This window comes from Sinohyriopsis cumingii, chromosome 7 (assembly GCF_028554795.1).
Source record: "Sinohyriopsis cumingii isolate HCF-2022 chromosome 7, ASM2855479v2, whole genome shotgun sequence".
Lineage (NCBI taxonomy): Eukaryota > Metazoa > Mollusca > Bivalvia > Unionida > Unionidae > Sinohyriopsis > Sinohyriopsis cumingii.
In genome coordinates this window covers 5,975,771-6,000,409 of record NC_142967.1, presented here as the reverse complement: position 1 = coordinate 6,000,409, position 24,639 = coordinate 5,975,771, and the positions used below count along the sequence as shown (strand labels likewise).

The 24,639-nt window shown below is 33.1% G+C and overlaps 1 protein-coding gene across 1 annotated transcript in view; it reads right to left on the bottom strand.

Moving 5' to 3' along the window:
* The window catches only part of LOC149794674 (sideroflexin-3-like), a 30,840-nt gene extending 18,129 nt beyond the window's left edge, over window positions 1-12,711 (bottom strand). The window contains exons 1-5 of the mRNA XM_089964283.1: window positions 12,606-12,711; window positions 5,727-5,948; window positions 2,746-2,916; window positions 2,167-2,265; window positions 1,484-1,559 (exon numbers count right to left, since the gene is read on the bottom strand). Coding sequence (XP_089820409.1) covers window positions 1,484-1,559; window positions 2,167-2,265; window positions 2,746-2,916; window positions 5,727-5,884 — 504 coding nt within the window. The 5' untranslated portion in view covers window positions 5,885-5,948; window positions 12,606-12,711. The remainder of the gene's footprint in view (window positions 1-1,483; window positions 1,560-2,166; window positions 2,266-2,745; window positions 2,917-5,726; window positions 5,949-12,605) is intronic.
* Between the last annotated feature and the right edge of the window lie 11,928 nt (window positions 12,712-24,639).

Sequence of the window (24,639 nt, the reverse complement as noted above, 5' to 3'; positions counted from 1 at the left end):
GTCTCCAAGTGTATAGAATTGAGTAGTTGAGAAAAAAAACTTTGATAATACATTTGCATGAAAGGAGAATTGACCTTTCACAAATATATTCATTGCTTTACATAATCCCCACACTTAACTGTATACCAAGTCATAGACAGATGTCATTGAAATTGTTCAGTGGTAAACAGGCCTATAAGTCTTCATTCACTCTCCTACACAGACTCATGTAACATGCTAGCTTCTTCATTTAGTAAAGGTACCAGAGGTTTCCCTGATACTACTGGCATTTGAATAAGAACAGAAAAGTCACGTTTCCAAAAGGCTACACTCATAGTCCATATTTGTCATTGATGGCTAAAAGTAACAATAACATTGCTGACAACAGTTGGACAGAATTACGAAAATACAATACACTTCAATGCATTAGTGCAATCTTAAGCTTTTACCAGTTAATTTTTCTTGAACTTTGATATCGTATAAGTAACAAGGCTACAGAAGTAGTTCAGACTTGTGAAAAACATTACTGATAATATGACTTTTTGGAAATAAGCTGCATTCATCTGAGTTTGTGATAGGGGATACAACTCTGAATACACTAGTATTAAATTAAATATTTTTTGCGCATGTTTCACTTGATATTTGCTGTTTTCCATTAACCTTCTGGTTAAAGCAAAGCAAGATTTAAAATAAAAAGAAAAACTATGTACCATATGAATGAAGTTGATTTTTTTGTTTAATCTCAGTCACTCTAGATCTGCCATCAATCCAAAATACCGCACCAAATATAATCTTAAAGAAAGTTGGAAATTGGTTTATTAATTTTTTTTCTTATTGTGAAGAAGGATTTTCAATGATCTGATTGTGGAAGAATCGGCACTAATTGCAATACCTTTGATGCCATTTCCTGGCTGGTCACATTTTTAATGTTTCACTGTTATTCTCAGGTCCTTTATTCCAAAAATTAAACAAGAAATATATTTTGACTAATTTACTTTTGATTGGAAGTTGTGACCATATTGCTTGGCTCACTTGATATTGCCATTTCATCAATACCGTGTATGAATAATGGATGGAATGTTCATTCTAAAATGACTTTACACATATTTGCTAGGTGCTAATGGAGGCTTGGTTAGTTTAAACCATTTTATCGCTATAAATGTTGACACTGATGTGGTCTGGCAACAGGTTCAGGATAAACTGTTTGGTGGCAATAAATTCTGCTGAAGAATCAGATAATTTGCTCAAGAAAAGCTACAGAAAATTATGTAAGATTTTTATCCATATTCAACATTTAAGAATGAGTTAAAATACAATGGTATGCAAAATTCTGAAATACCAATAAAGCTATTTACTCAAAGTTCATTATAGTCTAAGTAAAAGAATGAGAAAATATATCCTGAATTTTCTACAATGCCGAGACAATATCTGGATTATTTCATATCTTCAGGTCAAATCATTAACAATGCATTGTTTTGATACTTGTCCTGGACATTATTTTTACCTTAACCATTCTGTTTATTGTGAGAGCTGTGCCCACAGCACCACCTGTTGCCAGAACATATGATAAGCCCAGCTGCCTGCAACAAGGGAGACAACTGATAGTATTGACTGCACTGTATATCTAATTCTCCTATGATATATCAACCCTAGCTAAAAAAAACTACTGTCATTATTCAATTTAATATGAGGAATTGATCATACTATTATGAACTCTACATTAAAATAAAATAAAAACAAATAAAAAATTGAATGTCATTGAAAAGCCAGGAAGAAAATTGCTAGGATAAATTTAAATTACAATAAGTAAAAACAAAATCTATGCTTGATTTGGCTAGACAGAATCCAATTATCTGTCACTCTTCTCTTTGTCAAATGTCAAGCTGTAACATATTATGGTTACCAAATAGTCCATCTTATTTCTGAACTACATCTTAAGAAATACCATTTTCAACAATTCCAGTATGCTTCAAGTATTATGGTCATTATTTTTGTCAATCCTTTAGCTATCTTCAATCATTGTTAGAATTAATTAATTCAAAAGCTGATGGAATCACTTACAAATCAAGCAGTTGTGCCCCTTTATTCTGGCTCAAGACTGCATGCAAAATGTTTCAGAATTAGCTTTAATACTTTGATTTTCCGTTACATTTTAAGGTCAGGTAAGAAAAGCTAATGACCAATTACTTCTCTGAAATCGGTTGGTCTCCACTGCGATTTGTGTAGTTTACAATAGCATTGAAGGACTGGTTAAACCACTGCCAAAAGATTACTTCCTTAGGAGTTCTGTGAGTAAAACAAATAAAAAAAAAACACTTTAAACCTAAAAGTTATCTACTATATTCTTTTTATTCCTGGGACAATGTTCTGAATAATATGTACAGAGACAGAGATATGCAGGTAGTTTAAAAGGACTAGCCCATCAATAACCCTTCCAAATTTTTGAATTCAAAATCTCTGCCCCAATAAGTTCTTTAAACAATGATCTTTCCAAGAGAATTCGAGAATTCATTCTCTAGTTATCAATGTGAGATTAGCTGTTTTTTTTTATATTACCCTGAAAAATTTAGATGAAGTATAAAATAGGTAAAGATATTATTTGATATTTTTACTATTTGTTATGGTTATTTATACAGACATAAGAAATTTATCAGCAAAAAGCAATTTAACTTTTAAAGATATTTCCTGGATGCTCATCAAGAGGGAATACTACTTTGAAATTATAATCACCCTTGCTGCTTTATTTGCCAAACTGTATATGCTTACTTATAGAAGGTCATCATACAACCAGTGATTGTCATATTCATGGGGACCTGGGCTGACATTCGCCCCAGGATGAACATCTTTTCCTTGGTGTCGGGATGGTATGCTGAGTCGTACAGATTCTTGGCTCTCCATATATCATCCTCAGTCAAGCCTGGCAAATTCTCTCCATGTCTAGATAAAAAAAAAAACACAATCTGGGTAAAAAAAAATTGTTTCTCATTTGTCCACTATATATCTATATATATATATATTTTTTTTGAAAGTTTTTTAACATTTTAAATCCAGGCAAGTTGATCATTTTGATTTTTCTAGCCTTAGATCTCTTACTTTTTACAGTCCATCTGCCTACTGCTGGCCATAGCGTCATGTACATGTGGTCAAAGATTCAATTATATTAGTTATCTTTGTGCATGTTATTGAACTTATTTTCAATTTTGGAACGAGACTGCTTGGAACTACGTGTAATTACAATATATAGTTTTTCTAGGTCCCTCCACATCTTGTATCACTAACTTGAAGATCAAAGTATAATCATGCTACACCTGACATTGTTAGACCAACCTCTCTCTTTCTCAATGCAAACATTATTATACTGATGTATACTTGAAGTTGCTTTTCCAAAGTTAATCTCATCCTACCTTGTTGATCATATATATTTGATTTCAAAGCTAGATGAGTCTATTTCTGAGAAAGGGGTGAATACTGCTGGCAAGACCAAACTTACTTAACACAGAATTAGGAACAATGGCCAATTAGAATTAAAATGTTATCATCTGTAAGCTTAAACTGGACCACATGTCCAGAAGTAAAATTACTTGAGGCACTGCAATAATCAGCAAATATTTTAGTCAGCTTTACAAAATTTCAGGGAATTAATATGATTTAAAAAATCCTTAAGCTCAATAAGCTGTTGCTCCTTGTGCATGCTAAGCATTCCATTCCCCATTGTACACTGACCAAAGTGTGAGAAAAATGAATAATTTAAGTGAAATCTCTGAATTTTTCCAGAGGTCATACTTGAATCTAACCTTTGTCAATATAACTCGTACCTCAGGCTTAAATAGGGCAAATGAATGGGAACATGGGAAGAAGAGAGTTGAGGCCTCATTTTGTTAATGACTTTTGCCAACAAATGCTGATTTCTGTCTCTGTAAGTTAAAGTTTTACATTTATATGGTTGGAAGGGAAAACAAATCATAATTCGGTGCATTATTTTTTACACACCAGAAGCTTGTAAATTTGATTTAATGGCTCAGCAAGAAAAGTATCTCATCACGGTCAGTATTTACCAATTGTTAGTGGCAATCTTCAAAATGAAATATCAATTACAATTTATGACCTACATACAACTTGGGTAATTAATGGAGCATAAATCTAGGTCACTGTGAACCACTTTGGCCTGTGGTTGTATTAATTTAGTAGATGAATTTGCATACATGAGTGTACATACAACAGAATCTGAGAAACACATCTTTGAACAAATTGATAGCATAATCACAGAAAGCATGAACATTTGGTCAATCAATGTTAACTACATTTGCAGGTTGGAATTAGTAGTCTCCGCAATGTATATACCATCAAGTTTCATAGCTGTACATACAACTGATAAACCTAACAAAATGCAAAACCTTAATGTAGGCACCAATAATGTCAAAAAAGTTATGTCATGTTGTAGCTATGTTCACAGACAAGACAAGAGACCACCCAAGATTCAGTATTATCATTGGGTTTAGTCGGGGAAGTGGTCTGGGAGTATGTGCTCATCCATGACAAAGTAAACTTCATCTTCCAACTATTTTGAAGTGTAATTTCATGGACAAGGGCATATGGCAGGACATTTAATCTAAATATTAATCAAGAACATCCTAAATCTGATTAAAGATGTCACCAAATTTGTCACCAAGCCTGCAGTCACCAAATTTGTCACCAAGCCTGCAGTCATCAAAGTTGTCACCAAGCCTGCAGTCACCAAATTTGTCACCAAGCCTGCAGTCATCAAATGGAGAATAAAACTGGATTTGATGATGTTGGCAACTACACACACATCATGTGAGAGCCTGATCCATACATCATTCGGAAGTTTCTCTGTTTGAGACTAATATATTTGATTATGCTTGCCTTTTACTGAGTATTATACATCATTTACTAAACAGATGCCAATTTATTTGACTTCTTAGAGTAATCATTTCAGCATGTATTTTCTGACGGGGAATTCATTGCCACTACTGTATACAACTTCTGGAGACAAAATTGTGGGCACAACCTCAATTTTACAAACAGCCAAGAATCAAAGTATCTGATTGAAGATATTAAATAAACAATCCATGACATTTTATTTAGATCCTTTTCAGTGTGATGAAACTAGCTTAATATTAAAAGATGTATTTCATGGAAGCAACCTAGAAAGACATCAGTATATGTGAAATTTATAATATGGTTCTATTTTCTATTTACAGTAACTTTTCAATAGAACCGGTAATTGTACAAATTCACAGCAATCAAACATACAGTTCCTATGCAACTATCAGTTTTTTTATGTCATATATCTCTAAGGAAAGATGGGGGCTGTGGGAAATACATGTCATACACTACTATCACAATTTTGATGAGATTTTAAAATTTGATTTTCTGATATTTATCTTAAAATAGTAGCTTAATAATCTTATTACAAGCTGTAAAAAAGGAAATAGAATATTTCTTTAAATTCAATAAGTTTATTCTGTCAAATTAAAATATTTAAATATTAAGTGAAAAAACTCAAAAACAGTGTACTCATGTATACTTAAATCAATGGACAAGTGATATATTTTACAGGACAATTCAATTTTTCTCAGTTTCTTGTCTGTCACAAGAGTGTCAAGAAAATATTTAATAGCACTGAAGGTACAGTGGTAAAAATATGGTCAGGTCCAAAAGCCTGAGGTCCTGGAAACAAGGACTCTTAAAGAAAAAGAGAGCTACTTCATAACCTTGTTTACTACCTGTACTTCTCCACTATTGCCTTAGCCTCCTCCAGCCGCTTTCCTGTGGCAAACAAATTCAGAGGATTTGTGATGATGAAAAAGTGCTTAGCTCGGCCCATGTAGGTTCTCTGATCATAGCGAGGTTTGTCAATGTCAATTCGGCCCAGGGCTGCCATGGTGCCAGTATCTGGTGTATTTTTTAATGGCAGATCGCCACTTGATACTTATGCTAATTATGACCTGTATCGGAAAGATGAAGATATACAATGGATGTGTTAGCAATAAACATAGTTAAGTGTAGTTCAGTGGCCTAAACTTGTGTAAATCAGGAAAATCTTGAACTTACTGATTCAGAATTAATTCCATTCAACATTTCAGGTCCAAAATGGAGTCTACCCAACTTGTTTGTGGATTACCTAATATTTGTGTATTTAACTCAAAGGCATCACAGCCGGTAATAATCCAGCCTGTCATATCACAGCAGGTGATAATCCAGTCTGTCATATCACAGCTGGTAATAATCCAGCCTGTCATATCACAGCAGGTAATAATCCAGTCTGTCATATCACAGCTCGTAATAACCCAACCTGTCATATCACGGCTGGTAATAATCCAGTCTGTCATATCACAGCTGGCAATAATCTAGTCTGTCATATCACAGCAGGTAATAATCCAGCCTGTCATATCACAGCAGGTAATAATCCAGTCTGTCATATCACAGCTGGTAATAATCCAGCCTGTCATATCACAGCTGGTAATAATCCAGCCTGTCACATCACAGCTGGTAATAATCCAGCCTGTCACATCACAGCTGGTAATAATCCAGCCTGTCATATCACAGCTGGTAATAATCCAGTATGTCATATCACAGCTGGTAATAATCCAGCCTGTCATATCACAGCTGGTAATAATCCAGCCTGTCACATCACAGAAAAATACCCACACCAAGATGTAGAAAATATCCAGATCTCCTAACACAATATGTGCCAAAAGATCATGGCCAGTCTGTTTTAGCTTTAAAGTTATAATTAAAAAAAAACAGCATGGACCCCAGTATACATGCATATAATGTGACTGAAATTCAAGAGTCTATGATATGGTTTTAAACTGTGTCCATTAAACCAGACACTGGCATACTTAATAGTTGGAAATGGGGGCAAACTACCCCTGGGTGGCACGTCTGTAGGTGCAGAAAGAGAGGGTCTCAGATAAGAAATCAGCTAAGAGGAAAAAGGAAAGGAAAATGAAAGAGAGAGGGTGTAAAGGAGGATAATATTTTGAAAGTTGGTGATGTCACCCTTGATGATACTGCTGCCATAAAATAAACAGCAGAGGGTGGAATCTCAGGCCTCTGCCCCAGGGGTTATTTTTGTTCTGTATGGCACTGATGCCATGTATGACTGATATTAAACTTACCCTACAATGTACACGAAGGTGATCTACAACAAAGTTCCAGACTGCAAATTCAGGAGATTTGTTTTTAATGCAGAACATCTGTGTATTCCATGAAAGAGATTTGTGGATCTGATGCTGGGGATTTGTGGATCTGATGCTGGGAATTTCCAGTTCCATAGAGATATTATTTATTGCAATTCATCAATATTTCTCCAATTTAACCTTGTACACAAAATTTTTATATCAGCTTCATTTTCATTGTAAATAAAAAAAGATGTAAATGAAAGAAAGTTTAAGTATCATTTCCCTTTTTGGGTAAAATGCTGAATTACTAAATACCATATATACTCACTTAGAAGACAAGTCAAACTACAAACAATAAAGTTCCAGGCCTGCCAAAGCATAATGCACCTGCAGATCAGGGTCTATACTGTTTATTCTACTGATTACTCCTAACAAACTGCACAGACCCAAATCTGCTGGCATATTATGGGAAGGCAGATCTGAGTCTGTGCAGTTTGCAGTTGGACTCTCATTATAAGTGAGTCTGTCTAGTAGTAGATTGTGATATATATGTAAATTATTTGCTTAAAGCTGTAAGTCGAAGGTTTTCTTCCATAATGTTACAATGCAATCCTCTCTGGCACTGACAATACTAAGTTTAATACAACATTTGAAACTGCCCTTGCCTTGTTATAATGCATCTGCCACAATGATTGCCCTGCATTAGCTCATGTTTTGATTAATGGGTAGAAAATGGCTGACTGTATATTGCTGTTTAACTTTGACTTGACTGATAGCAGAGTAAGTACTGGCAATGAATATAAGTCTCAAATGCCTGATTTGTTCAGCACCTGTTATTTTGAAATAAATCTCATTCATGCACTGAAGAAACTTGTAACCTGGTTAGTGGTATGTCAGTCCCTTTTTTAAGAAAGAAAAGTACCGGTAGATTAGATTATGTGACATAAACATAATGTCTTAGAAGAACACAAAATCTTGTTCTATCACAATTTAATTGGCACAATATTATTAGTGTGTAACATAATACATGGATAGGCTGACAAGAAAAACCTGTCCTATTGACATTTTGTTAGCATAGTTATTAGGGCTTGGTACACCTGAGAAACAGTTTGGAGCTGTCAATGTACTCTATGCATGAATGAGGGTCCATGTACTCTATGCATGTGGAGATGTCAATGTACTCTATGCATGTGGAGATGTTAATGTACTCTATGCATCTGGTGGTGTCTGTGTTTTTGTATATAAACATTTAATGTAGTTTTAACAATTTGAGTCATATCAATATGATGTCTGTAGTGTGGCAGTTTATAGTCATGTCTAACACTGGAGCATCATGCTGCAATCATGTGTCATCATGCCCCATCCAGTCACATTATCCTTACACCAGGCCAACCAGTCCTAATACTAACCTCTTAATGCTGAGGGCCAAGCAAGGCAGCTGTTAGTCTTTGGCATGACTCACCAGGGGTTTGAACCTGGGACCTCCTGCATCTGAGGTGGATCCTCTAACCACTTATGTCACTTAAGTGGTTTATGTTGGTGTCAATGTACTCTGTGCATGTAGTTGTGTCAATGGACTCTATGAATCTCATGGGGTCAATGTATTGTGCATGTAGATGTGTAAATGGACTCTATGAATCTCATGGTGTCAATGCACTCTGTGCATCCAGATGTGTAAATGGAATCTATGAATCTCATGGGGTCAATGTACTCTGTATGTAGATGTGGCAATGGACTCTATGAATCTCATGGTGTCAATGTACTCTGTGCATGTAGATGTGTCAATGGACTCTATGAATCTCATGGAGTCAGTGTAGTCTGTGCATGTAGATGTGCCAATGGATTCTATGATATAATCTCATGGGGTCAATGTACTTGGGCATGTAAATGTGTCAATGGACTCAATGAATCTCATGGTGTCAGTGTACTCTGTGCATGCAAATGTGTCCATGGACTCTATGAATCTCATAGTGTCAATGTACTTTATGCATACTGATGAATATGAGGCAATTCTATTTCTTTCAAATGGCATATGCAAAATGGATGCACTGTCACAGACATCGTACAGAATACACCGTACTCATTTACTTTATACTCTGAATTAAGTCTTGATTAAACTCCAACAAACTCATACTCTTAAATGTTACGGAATTAAAACTCATGCATTTACTAGGAAATGGAAAAGAGTTTTGTACTCTGGAACATTTGAAATCTCGTATTTCCCTGTATTTACACTCCGTTTTACAACCAGATTTGTGAGTGTTGGATTTAAAATGATAATGTGGATCATTTCTCATTAAAGCCCCAGGGCAACCTTACATTCCACATTAAAGCCCCAGGGCAACCTTACATTTCACATTAAAGCCCCAGGGCAACCTTAGTGTACACCATAAAAATCAACATTCATTCACAACAGCTACCTCATGAGCATACTGATAACAGTGTGACTCAGTGGACATCCGCATCAACGACAAGTTTTGAACAAGCGACCAATTGTCAATTATACAATATCATTGTATTGGTGCGTTCCAAAACTCACAGACTCATTTTGCAGCTGGCAAAATTTAATTCATTAAGATAGTCAGAAATCATAATCTGTTTAAATATTTCCAGCCAGTTCCTCCACTCTCTGTTTTAGGATACAGCATACAAAATACATTCATTTTTACTTGTAAGTAAAACTTCATGCTTATTTCCTTTGTATTAGCTATATTTATTATGATTAAAAGATCTATCTGATACTAATAGCTAGTAACAATATTTGCCATACTTTTAATGTGGTGCTGAAATTCCAAAATGAACAAAAGGGAGCAAAAACAAAAATTAATAAAACGTTGTAAAATATAAATGAAGTTTTTAGCAAAAACGCAAGAAAATGAAGAAAAATTAGCAATACAAAGTATGGAAAATAATATTTAGTATCCCTAAATGATATTTTTATGTTGAACATTACTAAGAGTTAATTGCCAAGCATATTTTAAATAAAGGAACAAGAAAATTAACAGTATTCTTCTTAATGTCTTTTTCTGTTTGACTTGGACTTCTATATTTATGATCATCCAATTACTTTTAAAGTGGTAAAGCAATTGATTTGAAAATTGGACCCATGTTAAACACCTACAAGTATATAACAGGGATCAGCAAGCATTTAATTTGCATACTTGACACTTGTTAAACACTTGCAAGTAAACAAAGGGGATGACCAAGCATTTGAGTTGTATCCTGGACCATTCTTAAATGCGTACAAGTAAACAATTTGGTTGTTGTTGTTGTTGTTTTTGTAGGGTTTAATGTCATCTTTCAGCACAAGATAGGCTATACATGGCGGCCAGTATTAATGGTGGAGGAAGAACCCAGGAAAACCCTGAAAAGAATCACTGACCCACAAGAAGCTACTGGCAAACTGTCTTACATAAACACATTAGCTGAAACCCGAGACTTGAACCCACGCAAACAGAGGAGAGATGGCAGAGATCTGTAACAGTGAGTGCTTTAGACCACTCGGCCACTCGTGGCCCCAGTAAACAATTTGGATCATCATGATCAAGGATCTGATTTGGATAATGGACCCTTTTTAAACACCTACATGTACACTATCTGGGATATTCAAGCATTTGATTTGCATAATGGACCCTTTTCAAACACCTACAAGTGTACAATTGGATCAGTAAGCAATTCATTTATAGCCTGGACCCTTGTGAAACACCTAAAAGTATGCAACTATGATCAGCAAGAATGCGTTATAAAAGCAGTAAATTTTATATTAAAGGAAATGAAAGAGAATTTACCTGCCCTTTCCTTTCAAGCTGAACCAGATTTGCATAATCATTCATTCAGTTTTGGTATCTCATAATACATCATTATAATGGTCACAAATAGTACTAAAAATAATTAAAGGTAACACCTAAATGCATAAATTTAATTTGGAAACAATTCTTTTCTGTTCCTTTCAGTTCATGTTCAGTTCTTTATGTTTATTTTCAGTTGTTTTTATTTTGTTTTTAGTTAATTTTAATTTTTTAAAATTTTTTAAAATTCATTTTGGTTAATTCATTTGCTCATTTTCTTTCATTTTTGATGATTAAGGATACATCATACTACTGAGGATCTGGCCTAATTATATTGGTAAAAAAATAACCGCATATTAAAAAGTGAGAAAATTATTCAAGGGACCTAAAATGTTATACGACAGCAGTTATTAGATCACCTTGTCCCAAAACATGAAAATTGTTGAAACTGACCTGTACTAAATAAATTAGTACATAGCTACATGGAGAACTAAACCTAGCAACAGCTTTACATTAAATCATAACAGCATTAGAAAGCATTCTCTATTAGTAGATTGGGGGTAGTTAGGGCCCCAGCAATAAACACTAAATAGTTTTATGTGGAGCTCTTGTCACTAATGTCAATGGTGGATCTTTGTTTTTAAAAGTTGTATTTAATTAAAAGAAAAACATACTTTAACTCTATTACTTATAGTTTATGTATTGTTCTTTTGTATGATTGACAATTTGTGTTTGTTGTTCTATTGATTTCTTACTCTTATATCTGAAGGTAAATTAGCAATTTTATTTGAACAGTATTTTACATTTCTTTCTTAAATACATAATTCTTTATATTTTGTTATTTAATAATGTTTGGACTTTCTGAACTTGTAGATTGTAATAAAAATGAAAAATAAATTGAAATGTTACACTGTGTTCCTGAATATTTTCACTTTTTAGTGCAATCCATTTTAAAGAATGTTGCAAGTCCTGCTGATCCAAACTAGTATGCATTCAAGAGACAGATGTTCTAAATGCCCAACACTAAAATGGGTAACAACTAAAGACTAAGTCAAAAGTTTTCATATTGACTTGATTTTCCCTAATCTTGTTATTTTAAACTAATTATAGAAAATTGCCCCATAGTAAAATTATTATAATACCAAGAATGACAAGGAAATTTCAGTGATTTTATTTCTTGGTAAGCTTTCATTTACTAAAAAATATTGATGTTCCTTATCCATACACTTTCGCCACTGATAGTATGCACATCAGTGCAGTGGGTACAAGCAGATGCACGATAAGCGAGTTAAACCAAGGTCAAAACGCAATCTACAGATTGTAAACATGTTTAGAAGAGTATCCACTTTAGCTTCGACATTTTTTAGCTACTTCAGTAAAATGAATTCGATTTGAAATTAAACCGATTCATTAATTTTAAATCCAATAGAGTATAATTTTTAAAAGGTCTAAGGGTGTGCTTAACTGCTCCAAAACAATGACTCCGGGATACCATCTGGCACAATCACCGTGCGTTAAATAATATTGAATACGACCTTTAAATCTTGTTCTATTCAGTTTTGCTTATTCTAGTTCTATTACATCCAAACCATTGATTCGTTATAACACAAATCATTATAGGCAACTTCGACTAATTGGAGATACAGTGGATATGGTTGTGATGAATGGTTACTGAGATCAAAATACTTACGTCGCTACACAGTTGATGACCTCTCTACTTTCGATTTGCATGCTGGTGGAGGTGTGTGTCGGTATCGAGATTTGATTAGTTGATTGAAACCGGAAATGCGGTTAAAGACCTGTGGTCTCACTGGAAAGTTTTGTATTTTGACAGGTTGAAGGCATGAACCTAATTTATACAAGCCTAGCATTACAAATTCACACAGAATCAAAATCTGTAATGTGGTTGAGATTTACTTTGAGTTAGGCTTGGAAATGGGTGGGCTTGTTGGTGACTGCCTGTCACAGACGAGCATTGGAGGCGTAACTTGGGCTGCAAATGAGCAGTCGACTTGGCTTACGTATTTACATGTGTCTGCTACAGTGGTAAATATATACAAATCTTGATGGTTGATGAAAAGTATGCTAATTTGTTACAGTACTAGTGAACTTTATTCATGTATAAGGCACATACCGATTCTTTTAGCTGCCTTGTCACAGGAAAACATCCAAAATAGCTCTTTGCTGTCAAAAATGAATGTAAAATTTAGGGGTTGATGGCAGTGTTGGTTCAGTATAAAAGCCACCAGTTGCATTAGGAATTAACCTGATTGCCGACGTCAAAATCACATATTTAATGCTTTCTACAGAAATCATTACTTTTTTAAATTTGTTTCTTCAGTATAAAATTATTCTCATTTTTCTGCAGTAGGTCATTGTCGTATAAAAATTCACCAGATAAACTGTCCAGTGAGACCTTAAGAACGGGTGTCATTTTTTCATTCTTGTTAAACGTGATTCACTTTGTCATAAATCATTTCCTTATTACCTCCATGTCTTGAATCTGTCATTGTTAGGTTTTCCAAACATACACTTACTATAGATTTGATAGCACTTAATCATAGTAGATTTACCAGGTATTGCTTGTGATACATTCTGCTAATGAACAAAAAAAAAAAAAGCCTTACAAGTGTCATGCAAGGTGATTTAAATGAAGTATTTCACATACTTTTTCAGTTTATCAATGTTTTCAGTACATAATTAGTAAATTTTCCTAATTTAATGTTGAGTACCTTAATTTAATGCTTTTACATACATATCTACTCATGATGTAATGTTTCAATACATAGATTTCATCTTATTTTCAGAAATTTAAGTTATAATGACCTATATACGAAACAAATAATGACAACATTTTCAGCTTAGGGTGAATCCTGTGATGATTTTATAGATGCAAAGATTCTTGGACTTTTGAAATGTGCTGCTTATATATTTTTTTTAAAAATTTGACTTTGTATTGAATTAAGTTTGGACACTTTATTTCTTTCATCTTTAGTTTTGTATGCCCATTTTAGGCATATATAAACTTACCCATAATTGATCAGTACCTATTTAACAATTTATACAAGCAATGGCATAGACGAAAATTAATTTGATTGACATTTTGGGGTTTAACAGGGAAAAATAGAAAAGGATATCAATACAATCTAGCTGAGATATGTGAAAAGAATATAAATGAAATCTAGATGAGACCTGTGACAAGAATACGAGTGAAATCTAGATGAGACCTGTGACAAGAATATGAGTGAAATCTAAATGAGACCGTTGACAAGAAGATTCATTAAATATAGATGAGACCTGTGACAGAAATATGAATGAAATCTAGATGAGACAAGTGACAAGAACATGAATGAAATCTAGATGACACCTGTGACAAGAATATGAATGAAATCTAGTTGAGACCTGTGACAAGAACATTATTTAACTATGAATGAGACCTGTGACAGGAATATGAATGAAATCTAGATGACAACTGTGACAAGAATATGAATGAAATCTAGTTGAGACCTGTGACAAGAACATTATTTAACTATAGATGATACCTGTGACAGGAATATGAATGAAATCTAGATGAGACCTGTGACAAGAGCATTAATTAAATCTAGATGACACATATGACAAGAATATGAATGAAATCTAGTTGAGACCTGTCACAAGAACATGAATGAAATCTAGATGACACCTGTGACAAGAATATGAACGAAATCTTGATGACACATGTGACAAGAACATGAATGAAATCTAGATGAGACATGTGACAAGAATGAGTGAAATCTAGATGAGACATGTGACAAGAATATAAATGAAATCTAGATGAGACCTGTGACAAGAATATGAATGAAGTCTAGATGACACATGTGACAAGAACATGAATGAAATCTAGTTGAGACCTGTGACAATAATATGAATGAAATCTAGATGACACATGTGACAAGAACATGAATGAAATCTAGTTGAGACCTGTGACAAGAGCATTAATTAAATCTATATGAGACCTGTGACAAGAATATGAATGAAATCTAGTTGAGACCTGTCACAAGAACATGAATGAAATCTAGATGAGACATGTGCCAAGAGTATTAATTAAATATAGATGAGACATGTGACAAGAATATGAGTGAAATCTAGATGAGACATGTGACAAGAATATAAATGAAATTTAGATGAGACATGTATCAAGAACATGAATGAAATCTAGTTGAGACCTGTGACAAGAGCATTAATTAAATATAGATGAGACATGTGACAAGAATATAAATGAAATCTAGATGAGACATGTGACAAGAATATGAGTGAAATCTAGTTGAGACCTGTGACAAGAATATGAGTGAAATCTAGATGAGACCTATGACAAGAATATGAGTGAAATCTAGATGAGACATGTGACAAGAATATGAGTGAAATCTAGATGAGGCCTATGACAAGAATATAAATGAAATCTAGATGAGACATGTGACAAGAACATTAACTATTGTTGAGACCTGTGACAGGAACATGAATGAATCTAGATGAGACCTGTGACAAGAATATGAGTGAAATCTAGATGAGAACTGTGACAAGAATATGAGTGAAATCTAGATGAGATCTGTGACAAGAACATGAAAGAAATCTAGATGAGACCTGTGACAATAATATAAATGAAATCTAGATGAGATCTGTGACAAGAACATGACTGAAATCTAGATGAGACCTGTGACAAGAATATAAATGAAATCTAGATGAGACATGCGACAAGAACATTAACTATAGATGAGACCTGTGACAGGAACATGAATGAAATCTAGATGAGACCTGTGACAAGAACATTAATTATCTATAGATGAGACCTGTGACTGGAATATGAGTGAAATCTAGACGACACTTGTGACAAGAGCATTAATTAAATCTAGGTGAGACCTGTGACAGGAACATGAATGAAATATAGATGAGTCCTGTGAAAAGAACATGAATGAAATATAGATGAGAACTGTGAAAAGAACATGAATGAAATATAGATGAGACATGTGAAAAGAACATGAATGAAATATAGATGACACCTGTGACAGGAACATGAATGAAATCTAGATGAGAACTATGAAAAGAATATTAATGAAATATAGATAAGAACTGTGAAAAGAATATGAATGAAATATAGATGAGACCTGTGACAGGAACATGAATGAAATCTAGATGAGACCTGTGAAAAAAACATGAATGAAATATAGATGAGACCTGTGACAGGAACATGAATGAAATATAGATAAGACCCGTGAAAAGAACATGAATGAAATATAGATGAGAACTGTGAAAAGAACATGAATGAAATATAGATGAGAACTGTGAAAAGAACATGAATGAAATATAGATGAGAACTGTGAAAAGAATATGGATGAAATATAGATAAGACCTGTGACAGGAACATGAATGAAATCTAGATGAGACCTGTGACAGGAACATGAATGAAATCTAGATGAGACCTGTGAAAAGAACATGAATGAAATATAGATGAGAACTGTGAAAAGAACATGAATGATATATAGATGAGAACTGTAAAAAGAATATGATGAGACCAGTGAAAAGAACATGAATGAAATATAGATGACATCTGTGACAAGAACATGAATGAAATCTAGATGAGACCTGTGAAAAGAACTTACCATTGGTCTCTCACAGATTTGATAGAGAATATAAAAACTATAAAATATTTAACAATAAATTTTGCAACTGATACAAAATAATATGTTGATTGAGAAGTGGTTAATAACATCGGTGTGATAACGAGTAGTATTGGACAAAATGATGAAATGAATTAAAAAAAAGATTGAACTAAGCTGAAACAAGAGTTTAAAACTTAGACTAATTCTGAACTATGGTAGATAATAAGACAACAAATTGGAACAATAATAAAGTTAAATTAAACAAAAGCATTGTGGTGTTCAAAATTGAAATGAACATGAAGTGTTAATCAAGTTTTGTAAATGTTGCAATGAATAATTTAAAAAGTAAAATCAATAATAACAATTGTCACTTTTTACCAAGAAACAAGATGTTAGGTAAATCGCTAGCAAATTTGAGATAAAAAAAATTTGCTAAAGAAATACAAATTTCTCAATGTAATGTTAATAGTGAATGCCATGAAAAGACAGTGAAAGACGTTCTAAAGTCTGAAATGACAGCCCAGACATTAGTTATAAGATATGGATTCAACTGTATTCCTTCCCGTTTTGTTGAATACAAATTATATACAGTAGATGCTATACAACAATATTTGTTTAAAAGCAACCTATACAATATTTTATTAAATACTACTCAAAGAATCATTTATGCTATCTAGAAGAGAACAGTGATTACATACCCAACACTAGTATCTACACTGTCAAAGAATCATTTATGCTATCTAGAAGATAACAATTATTTCATACACAACACTAGTATCTACACTGTCAAAGAAACATTTATGCTATCTAGAAGAGAACAATGATTTCATACCCAACACTAGTATCTACATGCTATCTAGAAGAGAATAATGATTTACTAGTATCTACACTGTTAAAGAAACATGATATCTAGAAGAGAACAGTGATTTCATACCCAACACTAGTATCCACACTGTCAAAGAAACATTTATGCTATCTAGAAGAGAACAATGATTTCATACCCAACACTAGTATCTACACTGTTAAAGACACATTTATGCTATCTAGAAGAGAACAATGATTAACTAGTATCTACACTGTTAAAGAAACATTTATGCTATCTAGAAGAGAACAATGATTTCATACCCAACACTAGTATCTACACTGTGAAAGAAACATTTATGCTATCTAGAAGAGAACAATGATTTCATACCCAACACTAGTATCTACACAGTTAAAGACACATTTATGCTATCTAGAAGAGAACAATGATTTCATACCCAACACTAGTATCTACACTGTCAAAGACACATTTATGCTATCAAGAAGAGAACAATCATTTCATACCCAACACTAGTATCTACACTGTTAAAGAAACATTTATGCTATCTAGAAGAGAACAATCATTTCATGCTATCCAGAAGAGAACAATGATTTCATAATTAGATTGCAAAATGAGATAATTGGCATGATGATATATATGCAGTATAAAATCTCGTTACACTTAAATAGTAAAATGGCAACAGCATCGGTAGTTATCAAAGAAGTGAGATCTAACGGTCCAGCATTTACATCATACAACTATACATTCAAATTATTTTGTCCTAATGGAACTGAAGTTGAAAGAATTAAACCAGAAAACCACATGAATAATCTACAAAGGAAAGCATAAGAACTGAGAAAAAAAACTGAACATCACTTGGATGAAAGACTGAGATGTTTTAGTAAACCACTTTAAAGAACCCAGATGATGCTTTGGCTCTATACATGGCTTCTGTTTCAGAAAATCTGGAAAATTTAAACAACCAAGACAATGTAAACTTAATTAATTTTACCAACCTTCTAATGATCAAGCAAAATTCGAGTGTAACTTTCAGTGCAATTGTTATGGATGTTAGTATTAGTCTTGCTTAAAAGTTGTTATATTTAAGAGTGCTTTTCAGCAAAACAAATAAGATATCAATGTATGGTAAATACATATTTCATAAGAGAAGGAAAAGATACAAGAAGCTAAATAACTCATTTGAAAACAATATTGCATCATATACACATCAAGCAAGATTAAACCCGAGGAAAAAAAAACCTATGTCAAACATCTATTAAAAAATTAGGCCCAAATATCATGATTGTAAAAACTAGGAAGTATCTTTGTCTCATGCGACAAGAATGTGCAAAAAGATGTGAATGCAGTGGAAAAAATTTGGGTAGAAACTTCTGAATAACTGCACCAGATTCTACTAAAGCTATGTTTAAAATTAAATAACTATATCTTCATAAGCAAAGATTTGTGCTTACTTGGTTTCAGTTAGGATAAAAAAGATTAAAAGTTAGAAGGTTACAATTAAATTCACTGTTCACTGTATCCTTGTTTATCTCCAAAATTTGAATTTATCTTGTAAATTCTCAAAAGTTGTAAATGGTGTTAAAAATGCTATGAACTGAAGAAAAACAAGTAACAATAAAATATTTCCCCCCAGTAAAATGTGATTCCACAATCAGTAAAAATTAATATAGAAATAGAATATTTTCTATTATGGCTTCATAAAAACATCAATCATTACAGCTTTGACGAAACTTGTACTTCTTTTTCACACAAGGAGTTTAAAAGCAGTTTTTGGTACTATGAAACAAAGTAGATAATCTTATCCAGAATTTTTTTCTCAACCCGAATAGAAAAATAAATTAGTGTTTATAGAAGACATGCCAGATGTGATTTTTCCCCATGGTTTTCAATTCCAACATTTTTCAGAAGTCACAAGGTATATTTTTGATAAATAGCAAAGGCAAACAAACTGCATACATGAGTGCTAAAATTGTTTAAACTGATAAATATTACATCGGACATGATTTGAGAAGTAAACATGATAATATATTCCTTGGTTACCATAATCGTCTTTACTCAGATACCATTCAGGTAGGCATTCGATTGCAAATCAGCAGAGAAATAACATAGATGCTCTTTGATTCTGTTCTAGTTTGAAGACATATTCAAGATGCATACATTTGTATCACTTGTTTTTGTATAGACACATCAGGCATCAAGTGTTCACTTTGATTTAATGGGAAGTATTTCAGTATATATTCAGCTGTTTTGCATGCAACTCTACACCTTCTTAAACTTTTTAACAAAATGCCCACAACACTGTTTCAGGTCTGTAAAACTGCATGGTAACCATCTATCAAGGTGGTGTACACGACAGACCCCAAGGATAGGATTTGTCACTCTTCTTACCTTGAATTGTAATGGTTTGCCACCAGTGGTTTCTCAATTTCAGTATTCATTTCATATCAGATAGGTCAATTTTCAAAACCAACCATATTCAATTACATTTTGAATAAACTAGCAAAAAGAAAAACACAACATGATAAGTGGAGTGACAACAAGAACAACACAACATGATAAGTAGAGTGACAAAAAGAACACAACATGACAAGTGGAGTGACAAAAAGAACAACAAATGATATGTGGAGTGACAAAAAGAACAACAAATGATATGTGGAGTGACAAAAAGAACAACACAACATAATAAATGGAGTGACAAAAAGAACAACACAACATAAGTGGAGTGACAAAAAGAACAACACAACATAAGTGGAGTGACAAAAAGAACAACACAACATAAGTGGAGTGACAAAAAGAACAACACAACATAAGTGGAGTGACAAAAAGAACAACACAAGTGGAATGACAAAGAGAACACAACGTGACAAATGGAGTGACAAACAGAACAACACAACATGACAAGTGGAGTGACAAAAAGAACAAGACAACATGACAAGTGGAGTGATAAAAAGAAAAACACAATATAAGTGGAGTGACAAAGAGAACAGAACAACATAAGCGACAAAAGAACAACACAACATGATAAGTGGAGTGACAAAATGTTGAAAACAAAGTTTCCTTTAGATCTTATAGAGACTGGATACTTATTTTTTGCTACATAGTCATCTGTGCCAATTTCACTTTTACCAAAGAATATTTACATGAGATTGTGGCCATGGTAAATCTAGGGAAGTTACTAGTGTACATTTACCAAGGACAAAGAGCACTTTTAATTGATAACTGCAAAAATTTAAATGATACTAAAAATATAAAAACTTGTCATTTTAGTATATAGATGCTTCCCAATGAAGTCATAGCAGACGATATTCTGCACATTTTATCTGGATGATGGGCAACCTGGCAGTTTCTCCTATATGCAACCACCAATATTGACACTTTTTAACAGGGCACCCTGAAACAAAATGAGCTTATAAATTGCAAATATGGATACTAACAGAAAGCCTGATTTGCATTGTTTATGTATGTCATTTTTTAACAGTATTTTGACTTTCAATGAATTTCAACTTCCAAACATCATATAAATTCAACACTAAATCTGCTAGCAAACCACAAATATGGCTTCTGACATTATTCAGGAACTATCTATATGTGTGGGTAATCATCCAAACGGAGGCTTCCATCATGAAATTACACAGAAGAAGCATCTGGTTTCTTGTTGGCTTTATTCCAAAGACAAATATATATATATATATATATATATATATATATATATATATATATATATATATATATATATATATATATTGAGAGAGAGAAATTCTTTTTGTCTATGATATTACATACTTGACACTCTTACACAACACAAAACAACGTTTTGATGACACTGGAGTATAACTTTAATTACAAGGTGACAGAATAAACATATAATAAATTTCTGTAGTCATCTAGAGAACTTTTGTCACAGAAAAAACCACTGCGATTCTTTCACCATAACTTTGGCTGTTTCTTGATTTTATGATCTATTAATACTCGCGGCTTGATAGCATTCTGTTTTGTTAAAGAAGCAATCTTTATATATATCTTAGATTTATAAACTCTGGAATGGGTGTAACACATAACTCATATTTGAAAAGTTTATGCATCTTTTCTTTTCATTTGAGGAACAAAAAAATGTGATAATCCAGTGTATCAAAATCTTTAATATTTTGCTATGATTTATTTGTCTCGGTTTGAAAGTGTCTTGCAGCTACAATAATACCCAATCAAAGTATTTATTTGTCTCAGTGTGAAAGTGTCTTGTCAGCTAAAATCATATCCAATAATAGTATTTATTTGTCTCAGTGTGAAAGTGTCTTGTCAGTTACAATCATATCCAATCACAGTATTGGTTTGTCTCAGTGTGACAGTGTCTTGTCAGCTACAATCATATCCAATCACAGTATTTATTTGTCACAGTGTGAAAGTGTCTTGTCAGCTACAATCATATCCAATCACAGTATTTATTTGTCTCATTGTGCCAGTGTCTTGTCAGCTGCAATCATATCCAATCACAGTATTTGTCTCAGTGTGACATTGTCTTGTCAGCTACAATCATATCCAATCACAGTATTTGTCTCAGTGTGACATTGTCTTGTCAGCTACAATCATATCCAATCACAGTATTTGTCTTAGTGTGAAAGGGTCTTTTCAGCTATAATCATATCCAATCAGTATTTGTCTTAGTGTGAAAGTATCTTTTCAGCTACAATCATATCCAAACACAGTATTTGTCTTAGTGTGAAAGTATCTTGTCTGCTACAATCATATCCAATCACAGTATTTGTCTTAGTGTGAAAGTGTCTTGTCTGCTACAATCATATCCAATCACAGTATTTGTCTTAGTGTTAAAGTGTCTTGTCAGCTACAATCATATCCAATCAGTATTTATTTGTCTCAGTGTGACACTGTCTTGTCAGCTACAATCATATCCAATCACAGTATGTGTCTCAGTGTGAAAGTGTATTGTCAGCTACAATCATAGCCAATCACATTATTTATTTGTCACACTGTGAAAGTGTCTTGTCAGCTACAATCATAGCCAATCACAGTATTTGTCTCAGTGTGAAAGTGTATTGACAGCTACAATCATAGCCAATCACATTATTTGTCACAGTGTGAAAGTATCTTGTCAGCTACAATCATATCCAATCACAGTATTTATTTGTCACTTTAAGCAGTCATAAATATTCACACATCAAATGCATTTACTCAAACTAGTAAATTGGTTTGCTAATAGACTTCAATAATTTTTACTTTTTTTGAATCAAATTGGTATATATGTTCTTAGACTACTATGCCAAATCCTTTGTTACTGGTCTTGGCTTCAGCAACTCACTTGGTATATAGCCAGATAAGTAATCCAAGGGATGTAGGTTTGATACCCACAAAAGTCAGAGAGTATCAGTTGTTTCAGGATCCTTGGGAAAGGCACTTTGCTACCATTATCTCAGAATGATATAATAAAAAATGTACTAAAGTAAAATTAATGCAAAAACAAAAAATCTTGTAAATTATTGATAATTTATAAAGTTGTATTTAACAGCATACATTGTAAAATATTTTTCCTTTTGACATTCTTCTGACATGACTAATTTCTCTCAAAATACTTGGTTGCTTTCTGTTTAAAAGTGGTGTTTCATTCCATGTTGAATTTTTCCAAAGTTTTTTTGAACCAAATTACTCAGGAACCCTTCATTTGCTTGAACAATAGCTGCTGATAAAGTCTTGTTTTTTAATGACTAAGAGGTTTTTCTTGATTTTCACCATGCATAAAAATACTGGTACTGATGACTTAAACTCATTTTCTTCTACTCAATTATTTGGTAGATCGGTCAGAAAACTACTTTTGTACAATTAGTTTCTGTTAAGTGCAGGCTTCAAAATCAACTTTTAACATGCCACCAGCATCATAATCATATTGAAACCAAAGTCATTTCTTATTTTCATTACTCTTTGTTCTTCAGCTTCCTGTCTATGTTTCTTGAATAGCTTGTATAGACAAAGACGTAACAGTCTTTCAGTACTCAATCATACAATCTTTTGGGAAGTATACATTTGTTCTTGCACGTGTATCAGGCATCATAATAGTGCCTTCACGTATTCCAAATTTAATCAACAAAAACTTTGTAATTTGTTAGTAATTATAAATCAACTTTATCTTTAAACTTGCACCATGTGCTAAAAGTGGTTTACTGTAACAATATGCAGGTTGAGTTTCTACAACTGCACACATACATAATGAAATTCCATGAAAAATATCAGACAGCACTACACATCTTTCTTTATGTAGTAACCATGCAGTTTACCCAATGTTTATTGATTAAAACATACAAGTTTTTCATCACATCTTTCATATATCGATAGTCTTAAGAAAAGACATCTACTTATCTCAATAATGGCTAGAACTTCCTCTTTGGACAAATATTTGTGTTGCTGAAATTTTTTAATGAAATCTGATATATTCATATTGGTGAACAGGTTTATTTCAAGTACTTACCATGCCTGTTAATAAAATGTCTCCACATCCATGTGTATCTTCATCATTTAAATTATAAGGCAGATGATCTAAACTTTGTACCATGAATATAAAAGTGAGTACAAATATGCTTTTGTAGGTGATGTCAATGTCAACTCTTTCAAGTCTGTTCACTGTGAAATCTTTGCTAAGCAATATGGGTTGTGTATAATTGTTGGATAGGATATTGGTTCCTTTATTTGGAAGAACAAAGACAGCCCTGGCTTTCAGACAAGTTATGAATCAATAAGGTTTCTTTTTCACATATCTGGCACCCATTTTACAAAGATGTATTTCATCTTCCTCCATAAAACATATTTTACATATTCTTTTGTTTTAATTCTTCATCTAAAATTGGCAGCTTTTATATAAAATGCTGAAGCAGTCTTGTCCTCTGTATATTACAGACTGGTATTCTCTGGAGACTAATTTGAGGTGAAAACATAATCCCAGTGAATTCTGTAGAACATTCTACCTAAATGGCTGTTATATGTAATTCTGTCAGGTGAAATATTCAAAACTTTTTAGTGTTAATCTGTAATGTGAAATATTCTGCCTAACTGATTGGTTGATGTCAATCTGTGATATGAAATATTCAACCAAAATTGAGGCATATGTCAGTCTGTAAGGTTAAATAATCTAAATTGTTGGTATGTGTCAATCTGAAATGGGAATATTACACCTAATATGTTGGTACATGCCAATCTGTAATGCCAAATATTCCATCTAACTGGTTGGTTTATGTCAGTCTCTAATGGGAATATTCTACCTA